This window comes from Carettochelys insculpta, chromosome 6, assembly GCF_033958435.1.
Source record: "Carettochelys insculpta isolate YL-2023 chromosome 6, ASM3395843v1, whole genome shotgun sequence".
Classification (NCBI taxonomy): Eukaryota; Metazoa; Chordata; order Testudines; family Carettochelyidae; genus Carettochelys; species Carettochelys insculpta.
This window is the reverse complement of record NC_134142.1, coordinates 120,506,500-120,516,710: the sequence shown is the minus strand read 5'-3', so window position 1 is coordinate 120,516,710 and position 10,211 is coordinate 120,506,500. Positions and strand designations below refer to the sequence as shown.

Genomic DNA, 10,211 nt, shown 5'->3' with positions numbered 1-10,211 from the left:
ATGCACTTAAAAATAAAGTTGTCTTTGCTCCCAAGGGCTGTTACCCTGACCACAGGGGACCTCGTAGCCAAGCGCTCTCATTTTAGGCGGTGCCCTGCCGTCTTCAGCTTTGTTCTGAGTCGTGGCTCTGCAGCACTGGCTGGTCTCCTGGTCACAACTGCAGTATTGTTCTCCAATTCTGCGCTGTGTACTGGGCCAGATTCCTGCTCCAGGTGCTAGGTTGCCCTGCCTAGACCCGAGTGCATGATGGAGGGTTCTGATGCCAGGGAGGTTCTGTGCTCATGGGGAGGGGCTCTGATGCCCACAGGGGTGGGGGTGAGATCAAGGGCCCATTGATGCCACTGGTGGAGTGCTCTGGTAGGGGCTGTGGTGAAGATCTCTGATGCTAGAAGGCGATGCTGTGCTCAGGGTGGGGGTCAGCCATTTCCCCCTGTGCTTCTCTCATGCCCACTGTCTCCATGACCCAGAGTGCCCTCTTCCCACCTCCTAGTGTGCAAAGCTGGGGGTGGAGGTCCTGCAGAGGTAGAGCTGCTAGGTGAAGTCAGGCAGAGGCCTGTTTGCCCCAGGCCTGGTGCCACCCCCAACCTGGGAGCAGCCAGGTGAGGGGACAGCACATAGGTTCCATCTCCAGTAGAGCAGGGGGTTCTCCAGTGCCCATCTTATGCCCTAAAGGGTGCCCCTGCTGGAAAGGGTCTTGAGGATCAGGACTGGGAGGGGACATTGGAGCCCACAAGGACAAACAGGTGAGGGGAGACAGGCCCCCTCCCCCAATAAGAGACTCTCCTTCTGTAAAAACACCTTTATTTGTCATACAAAACCCGCGTGTGCTGGTGCCACAGTGCTGGAGCCCCCAGGGCAGGCCCCATAGCAGCAATGAGGGGAACAGGGTTGGTGCTCAGCGGTCACCCAAGCATGGCAACCTGTACAACCAAACGGCCCAGAGCGGACATGGGGGAATGTGGTAGAAGGCCCAAGGGAGGGACATGGGAGCAGGGAAATTAACAGCAGAGTCCCAGGCCCAGCTTTGAGCCGCTCGCCCCCACCCCACAAGCCCAGGAGGGCAGGTCCCATCCTCCTTCCCCACTCATGACCCAGGGGATCAGGCTCCAACCTTCCCCATCCCACTCCAACCTGGGGGCGCTGGCTCCAGCCTTCTCCCCTCTCAATTATAGCCCTAGTTCAAGGTTCCAGCTCTGATCCTGCCCCCTCCCAAGCCTCAGGCCAGAGATCCAGCTCTGACCCTTTTACTTGGACCCCCCACCCCACTTCACGGCCAGGCAACCCGATTCTGACCCTCTGGGGCCAGCTGCAACCCTCATGCCCCAGGCCAGTGGGGCCAGCTCTTACCTTCTCTCCTCCAATTCTGCCACGCCCCCCCCAGTTGGGGGACTGCCCTGCTGCCACTGGCTTCCCACCCAGCCCCCCCTTTCGTAGGTTGGGGGTCAGCTTTGAATCTGTTTCTGTGCCCATAGCATGGGGGGGACCTGACCTCCTCCACTCAAAGCCCCATGCCAAGGGGGCTGGCTTTGAGTCTCCTCACCAACAGTGGGATGGGAAGCTAATGCTACTGGCCCCAGCCCCACAGCAGGGCCCCACCTTTCATTCTCTTGTCCTCTCCCCACACAACTCTACATTAGGGGCGGGTCCAATGCTCTCCGCCCCACTCACCACAGGTCTCAATGCCACACCACAGGGGCTGTCTCCTTGCTCCCCCTCTCACCAGGGCAGGTTCTTGCTCATGGAGGAGACGCTCTCCCTGTGTGGGAGGACCATTAGCAGCAGGAGCCCTGCTCCCAGAAGTCTGTGCCCCCCCCCCGTGCTAGCAGGGGGTGTCAGTACCTGCAGGCTCAGGGCCCAGGAGGATAACCACCCAAGGGGGGAACAGGGAGTCCCCATGCTTAATGCACTCAGTCACGCTGGAGGTGGGGCGAGGGCCCCGGATCCCCTGCTCCCGAAAGGCGATCTTTGTGCTGGGGGGGTCTCGTGCTGGGACAGGCAATGTGGCAGCGTGATCAGGGGGCGGGGCCATGCTGCTGGGGGAGGGGCTGCAGCTTCCTCCCCCTTCAGTCCCAGCCGTTGTCCTTCACCATGTGTGACATCTCAATGATGAACTTCCCCTCCTTGTACTTCTGGCTGGTCTCGAAGGCTTGTTCCTGGTGTAGGGGAGACAGAGCAGAGCCTCTGAGCTGACCCCCATCTGGGGCACCCCGTCTTCCGCAGCAGTGGGCAGCCCCAGTGAGCCCAGGGTGAGGGAGGAACGCGTCCGGCTCTCCCCAGCAGGGGGCGCTGTGAGCACAGGGCGGGGGAGGAGCCTGCCCTGCTCTCCCCAGCAGGGGGCGCTGTGACACCAAGGAGAGGGGGAGTCTGCCCTGTTCGCCCCAGCAGAGGGCGCTGTGAGCACAGGGAGGGAGGGGAGCCTGCCCTGTTCGCCCCAGCAGAGGGCGCTGTCAGCACAGGGAGGGAGAGGAGCCTGCCCTGTTCGCCCCAGCAGACGGCGCTGTGAGCACAGGGAAGGGAGGAGCCTGCCCGCCTCTCCCCAGCTGGGGGCGCTGTGACACCAACGAGGAGGAGGAGCCTGCCCTGTCTAGCATGGGTGGCTGCAAGTGGGAGGGGGCACCTGCCCCAGCAGGGGGCGCTGTGACACTAGGGCGGGGGAGGAGTCTGCCGTGCCCAGTAGGGGTTGCTGTGGCACCACGGAATGGGCACAGCCTGGACTGCCCAGCCCCACTTCCCCCAGCAGGGGACACTGTAACACAGGGGCGGGATTCCTGTCGGCCTGGGGCGGTACTCACATATTTCCACCCCAGTGTGGTCTTGCAGCTCTCACAGAATATGTCAGCCACAGAGTGGAGCCCGGTGAGCAGGAGGCGCTGTTCAGCCGGCCCGCAGCCCACATTAACCCTGGCACCAGAAAGAGGAGCAGCATGGGAGGGGGTCACACACTGCCTCCCGCTCCCGGCTCCCCATGCCCCGCCCCGGGCTATCGGCTGGGATGGGGACCCAAGGTATCTTAGCAAACATACATGACTATGATCGAGCAGGCTTAACACCCAAGGCCTCTGATCAAAGCAGAGGAGCCCAGCGCAAGAGGGTGGCTTTCACTGCTTGGGGTTGAGCCAATCTCAGGTTCTATTTCCTACCTTCCGGGGGGGGGGGGGGGTTCTTAGGTACCACAGACCCCAGCTTTTCTCCCTCACAGGAAAGGCAGGAACACCTGAGAAGCTGAGAGCCTCACACTCCCTGGACTCCAGGAGCTGGGGCTTTAAGAGAAACACTTGTGCAGCTTGGCCAACAATGCAGGGGAGGGAGAGGGGCTGAGCGGGTGTCTGCGCTCAAGGCTTCCCCACAGGAATAAAGAGAGACCTGTGTGTCTCGCAGGGGGACAGGCAGGAAGAGTCCAAGGGGCCAGAGCCTGGAGGCAGGGCTGGGGTGGGATGAGTGCAATGGGGAAATGGAGGGGCTGGCTGAGTGGACAGAGGCTGTGGAGGTTTGAGGGCGGACAAGGTCCCAGTACTTGCTCATTCTTTCCTTGCATGAACTGCTGCCAATGCCACTCCCAGGCTACGTCTACACGTGCAGCCAACATCGAAATAGCTTATTTCGATGTTGCGACATCGAAATAGTCTATTTCGATGAATAACGTCTACACGTCCTCCAGGGCCGGCAACGTCGATGTTCAACTTCGATGTTGCTCAGCCCAACATCGAAATAGGCGCAGCGAGGGAACGTCTACACGTCAAAGTAGCACACATCGAAATAGGGATGCCAGGCAAGCTGCAGACAGGGTCACAGGGCGGACTCAACAGCAAGCCGCTCCCTTAAAGGGCCCCTCCCAGACACAGTTGCACTAAACAACACAAGATACACAGAGCTGACAACTGGTTGCAGACCCTGTGCCTGCAGCATAGACCCCAGCTGCCGCAGAAGCAGCCAGAAGCCCTGGGCTAAGGGCTGCTGCCCACGGTGACCATAGAGCCCCGCAGGGGCTAGAGAGAGAGCATCTCTCAACCCCCCAGCTGATGGCCGCCATGGAGGACCCAGCAATTTCGACGTTGCGGGACGCGGATCGTCTACACGGTCCCTACTTCGACATTGAACGTCGAAGTAGGGCGCTATTCCTATCTCCTCATGAGGTTAGCGACTTCGACGTCTCGCCACCTAACGTCGAAGTTAACTTCGAAATAGCGCCCGACGCGTGTAGACGCGACGGGCGCTATTTTGAAGTTGGTGCCGCTACTTCGAAGTAGCATGCACGTGTAGACGCAGCTCCACACATAACCTGTGCTGCTGCTGGAAGAGCACAGAGCTGAGGAACAGTCCGCCAGGCTGAGTCCCTTGCAGGGCAGCTGGGGCTGGCTCTGGATAGCGTGCTAGGGGATCCCAAGGAGATTGGGGTGTGACCCTATTGGCGCCCACCCCAGACACTGTCCATGTCCCAAGCACCTAGGCAGGCTCCCAGACTCCCCCATTGCAATCTGGCAACTTGCCCCATAACCACATCTCGGTGAGGCAGTTAGTCACAAGCCTGACCCACTATGCACTATGCCCTAGGGACACTCAGAGCCCATAGACAGCAGCTAGCACTGGCATGCCCTGGGGACCAAGACAGCCCTACTGTCCCCACTGTGGCCTGCCTATCCCAGTCCTCTGCCATCTGGCCCACCTTAGCTGCCATGCTGGAATCCCCAGCTAGAGACATCTCAGAGAGCTGAGCAGTGGCACCACATACCTGCCAGCCAGGTGGCCTGCTGCTGCAGCTAGAGCTGTGCTTGCCTGCTCATCCATGGAGGGACCAGACAAGGGTCCACCCTGGACAGCTGCTGTGAGGGCCCATTGCTGAGGCAGGGCAGTCATCACCAGTGAGCAGGGTATTAAGGAGGGTGTTCCAACAGGACTTCTAAGACTGACTGTTACAAAGGGAAACCTCCTATCTCCATGGTGGATGGGGGGGGTGGCACCTCTCTGCCCAATGCCTCCTCCCCACCCCACATCCAAGGTTCCCTCTGATCTAGGCTGAACACTGACCATTCCCTTTCCCGGCCTCACACACTAGCAGGGGTGAGCAGCTGTGGGAGTCTGGTTCAGGAATGTGAGGCAGAGCTGAGTCTCGATGCACTGGGGACGCTGCAGTTTCAGGCAGATCCAGAGTGGGAAGGGGGACTAGCTGGGCCCTGGTGTGGCAGGCCCTGGGAAGTAGCAGGCTCCCAGCAGGGTCCTCTGGAGTTCTATCTGGGATGAAGCAAACTTATTCAAGGGTCTCTCCAGCTATCAGCCAAACACCAGCATGTGAGACCATGGCCAACGGTAAGAGCTGCTCCTAGATCTAATGACATCACTGGGAGTCTCTGCTCCTGGAGAAAGTCTGCACCACTGTGGACACAGAATTCACATGCACTGCAGAATTTCCCCCCACCCACCCCCCACCCCGCCCCCAAGTTAAGACATTTCAGCCCAAGAATTGCTGCAGGTCTGCCTTTTGTCCACCAGAAGCTGCTGTGACCCCAGAACAAAGAGCAGCATGAAGGCAGCTTGCTGTTCTGCCGCCACTCAGCATTTGATGAACTCAAGGCAAAACTGCAGCACTTGTGGGGCAGCATCTATTCTCTATGGAGGGGAAAAACATTCTGTTCCTACTGAGTGGTGCAGCCTTCGCCCAGGAGCAGAGCAACAAAGGCCTGGGAGCGGCCTGCTAAGAGCATGGAACAGAGACAACTTATCTGGGGCCTTTGGTCTGAAGAAGTTGGCCTGTCCCATGCAATCTCATCACCGAATGAATCATTTTGTCAGTCTTTAAAGTGCTACATTTCTGCTGCTTTGTTTTACTGGAGTACAGACTAACATGGCCACCTCTCTGTTACTTATCTGGGCACTGTGAGTTTTGTTTTGCATGCAGGTGTTAATAAATCCAGCCCCTAAGGAAGGGTGTCTGAACAAAGAGCAGCGTGTGGGGCATTTATTGAGAAGCCCTAAAGAGGGCAAAGTGAGGCAGAGAGCTGCAGACCCTTCCCTGGCCACAAGGAGGCATTTGGGAGGCTGCCTACCTGGTAACACCCTCCAAAAGGGAGGCGCTAACTAGTTTCTAAAACAGGCCCCTGTGCCATATGCTAGCCAACAAGGATGTGGCTGTATTTCCCAGAGACTCTGTGCCCATCATTACATAAAGCTGCCTGAGAACCAGCCAGCAAGGACAGGGCACTTCTGTTGTCCACTCAGAAGGAAGGAACTGGCCCCAGCCTGATCAGTCCTTGATGCGAAGCAGATAAACTCCTAGCAGTGAGAACTGCACAGCTGTGCTACTGAGCCAAGGCAGGAAGAAGCTCTCGTACCATCCACAGCCTCAGGCAGCACCCAAACCAGAGCCCCAGAAACCCTAAAGGTACACTCTGCCTGGCTCTGCCATGTTGTTCCTGGATGCCGAGGCCAGAAGGCAGCATCTGCTCTGACTTCCCAGCAAAATTCCCTGAATTAATTCCCATTTGATCTCAGAAAAAAACATTCAATCCTGATTTTAAAATTGCCTGTGATGGGAAATCCATCAGGACCCTAGGTAGGTTGTGCCAGGGGTTAATTACTCTCACTTTCAAAAATGTGAACCTTATTTCTAGTCTGAATTTGTCTAACTTCAATTTCTAGCCATTAGAGGGTGTTTGACCTTTGTGTGCTAGCCTGGAGAGCCCATTCATAACTATTTATTCCCAAAAGCAGGTATAGACCACGATCAAGTCAGTCCTTAGCCTTGTCTTTCCTAAGCTAAATAGATTTTACTCCTGGGCTACATCTACACTAGCCCCTTCTTTTCGAAAGGAGCATGGTAATGAGCAAGGTCGGAATTTGCTAATGAGGAGCCGCCATGAATATGCAGCACCTTGTTAGCATACTGGTGGCCATGGCAATTTGAAAGTGTCATTTTCTAATCACGCGCTGCCCGTGTAGACAGGAGCCTTTCAAAAGGACCTCCCAGTCTTCGAAAGCCACTTCTTCCTAGTTAGTTTTAGGAATAAGGGGCTTTTGAAGACTGGGGGGGTCTTTTCGAAAGGTCCCCATCTACATGGTGGCACATGATTCAAAAGCAGCACTTCTGAATTGCTGCAGCTGCCATTATGCTAATGAGGCACTGCATATTCATGGTAGCACCTCATTAGCGTCTTCCGACTTTGCTCATTACCATGCTCCTTTCGAAAAGAAGGGGCTAGTGTAGACGCAGCCTTGGGGTCTATCACTACGCAGCAGGTTTTCTAATTCCTTAGTCATTCTTGTGGCTCTTCTCAGACCCTTCCCCGAAGTACGAACATCTTTTGTGACACATGGGCACCAGAACTGGACACAGGATTTCAGCAGCAGCCACAACGGTGCCATAGCACGAGGTGCAAGAGCCTCTTTAATTCTACTCCAGATTCCTCAGTCATGTTTGGTCACAGGCCATGGCCAACCGTAAGCTGTGGACAAGGCAAGGGAGAAAGTTCCTTGATACTTCTATGGGTGGCTCATGAGTTGCATGGTGGAAGTTGTGACCCTCTGCCCGAGCTGATGGTGTGACTGTGCCAGGTTTTCATCACTTCCAGCCCCAGCTCTTTGTTGGGATCACCCTGGACAGGCCTGACAGGAAGGACCGTGGGCTTGGAGCCAATGCACCAACTCATATGAGAGATCTTTGGGGAGAAAGACCCCAGCGCAAGAGGTCTCAGGAATGAGGCCTGACAAGTTACTTGCAGCTTGAGCAGGAATTCTCTGTCAAGGAACGGTGCTAAGCCAAGGGAAGCCATGTGCTCTAGGGGAGCCCGGAAAGTGATGAACGTGGAACTGGGGTTACACATTCCCATGACAACTGCTGTGATTCTAGCCCAGGACACACCAAAAAGGAGACCCCATTCCAGACACTCTACCTTTGGGACAGAGTCTCCCCCGCCTCTGACGCCGACAGTCACCCTCTCTTGGGTTGTGTAGAAGAGAGACAGCCTAGACTGTCAGCTCTTTGGGAGCAGAGGACCATCTCCGTTTGGGTCTGTACAGCACCTAGCACCACCAGGTCCTGCTCTATGGCCAGGTGACTGGGGTACTACTGTAACACACCTAATCGATTATAAGGATTGATAATATAGCTCTAGTAGCTGCCTCCTCCTTTCTGATTGGCTGAAACCCTCCCCCATCTGTCCTGTGGGGCACCCCCATCGCCATGTAATGGATGGATTGATGGATCACGCAGGGGCACTCACACAGAATTGAACAGATAGGCTCGACCATGACTCCCCTGGAAAGACTGCAGAGACAAAGGACAGGAATTATATCCCACCCCTCCCCCTCAAACAACCGCGGTCCCCACCACCCACCTTCACTCACTGCTGTCAGGAAACTCCCAGAACCCAATGCCTGGCTGGGCACCAGTAGGGCACCGCCATGGGGAAGATGAACAGTGGTAAGGCACGACTGTGAGGAAGCTCACAGTGGTGGGGTCCTCTCTGGGCACTGGCAGGGCATAGCCCTGCAGAAGCTCAGGGTGGCCAGGGGGTGCTGACAGGGCATCCCCATGGGGAAGCCTGGGGCAGGGGCAGGCGCAGGCCCCTGGTGGGCAGGCATGGCTGTACCTTGGAGATGAGCTCGTCGTGCTTGGCCAGGTGGGCCTGGCAGTGCACACAGCTGTAGGTGCGGTGGCAGTGTGGCAGGTAGCTGCGGAAGGTCTTGGTGGGCAGGCAGGCAGCAGGTGGCCCGGGCTCACAGCTGGGCATGACGGGTTGCAGGGCGATCCCCTGGCGGGGTGGGGGGGCAGGCGCCGTGCACCCCCCGCACAGTCGGTCGCAGGTGAAGCAGCGAAGCAGGTTGGCTAGAGCCGTGTTTCAGGGTGGGAGGAGTTTGGGGGGGCTGCACAGCCGGGGCCCCCCCAGATGAGAACCAGACCGAAAGGGGAGTCACCTGCAGAGAACAAAAGAGAAGAGGGCAGTGAAACGGGGGACGGCCCCCTAGGGCAAGAGCCCCCCCTCCTGGGAAACTACAGAGAGGGTTCTTGGATGGGCAAGGGGAGACAGCCCTCTCTTGTGCCCCCAGGGCCACCTCTCTTCTGCCCCACAACCCAGAAAGCGCCCCCCGCCGGAGTCCTGGGGAGCCTGTCCTCCAGCTGGCCACCCATGCCCCTCTGCTGGGGTCAGCACCCCCTGCTGGGAAGAGAGGCCAGTCGCCATGGGGCCCCCTTCTCCCCACCTGTCACTGGGGCAGCAGGGCAGACCCATTCCGACCGCTCACACCCCCCACCGCCGTCTCCCAGCTCCCTCAGCCCCCTGCTGGCCGCTGCCCAGAACGGGCTTGGAAACAACCCTGCCTGGCTTTGGCACCAGCCTACCCCGGAGGGCTGAGCCAGCCCCCAACTCGTCACGGGAGTGTCACGCTCCCTGCGCAGAAAGTGGGGCAGCCAGTGCCAGGTCCCCACGTGGTCGCTGGCCTCTGTCCTCCCGCGGGGCAAGCAGCGGGGCCCCGGGGGAGGCCGAGGTAGAAGGTGACCCGTGGGGGCGGGGGGGGGTGTGGCGTGGGAAAGTTGCGAGTGGGATGGGGGGGCGGGGGGGATCTGGGCTCTCCGGCCACGGGCTGCGCTGCCGGCCCAGGCAGGGCAGGGGGGCAGCCCCCGGCCGCGTCACCCGCCAGCTGCGGCGGGAGGGCGAAGACCGTCCCCCCCCCCACCCCCGCCGCCCCTCACCTTGAAATCGCGTCCCGGGAGTCCCGCCCGTCCGTCCTGCGCCGCGGGCGGGGGCGGCCCCGGGGCTGCGCGGCGGGTGGGGCGGCTCAGGCGGCCGAGGGCCCGCGGCTGGGGGGCGAATGGGGCCCGGGGGCTCGGGCTGGAGCCGACTGGGGCTGTGTGTTGTGGCACCGCATCATAACATTGAGTCATCCGCCCCCCCGCCCGCCTCCCGCTACGTCAGAGAGGGGCGGGCTGCGGGGGTGGGAGGCAGAGCCGGGGGAGGTGGGGAGGGATGGCGCGGGGGGGGGTCAGGCAATGAATCCCGTGGCGCGCCCCTGACGCGGGGACAGGGCAGCGGGAGGCAGCAGCCGCAGACGCGCGTGTCCCAGCCCGGCCGCCCCCGCCTGCCCCGAGCCCCGGCGCCCGCAGCCCCACGCCAGGCACCCCGCGTCCGGGGCAGCCAACGCTGGCGCCTGGGGTCACTGCCCCACACACCGCTGCCCCATCTCACTGCCCCCCCACACCGCTGCCCCACACACACCGCTGT

The 10,211-nt window shown here is 59.4% G+C and overlaps 1 protein-coding gene across 1 annotated transcript; it reads right to left on the bottom strand.

Annotated features, from left to right (window-relative positions):
- Positions 1-997: 997 nt before the first annotated feature.
- YPEL4 (yippee like 4) lies at positions 998-9,892 on the bottom strand. Its single transcript, XM_074998096.1, has 5 exons — positions 9,683-9,892; positions 8,583-8,907; positions 8,214-8,257; positions 2,793-2,901; positions 998-2,153 (listed from the first exon to the last, which is right to left on the bottom strand). Exons 2-5 carry the CDS (start codon positions 8,721-8,723, stop codon positions 2,064-2,066), a joined length of 384 nt encoding a protein of 127 aa, XP_074854197.1. The 5' UTR covers positions 8,724-8,907; positions 9,683-9,892; the 3' UTR covers positions 998-2,063.
- Positions 9,893-10,211: the final 319 nt, after the last annotated feature.

Bases quoted from the DNA above. Each gene is read 5' to 3' on its own strand.
- YPEL4 (XM_074998096.1), bottom strand. From the start codon at position 8,723: ATGCCCAGCTGTGAGCCCGGGCCACCTGCTGCCTGCCTGCCCACCAAG. The intron at 8,258-8,582 runs GTACAGCCATGC...TTGTCTCTGCAG, and splicing joins ACGACGAGCTCATCTCCAAG to TCTTTCCAGGGGAGTCATGG. The intron at 2,154-2,792 runs GTGAGTACCGCC...CCCCTACACCAG, and splicing joins CCACACTGGGGTGGAAATAT to GAACAAGCCTTCGAGACCAG.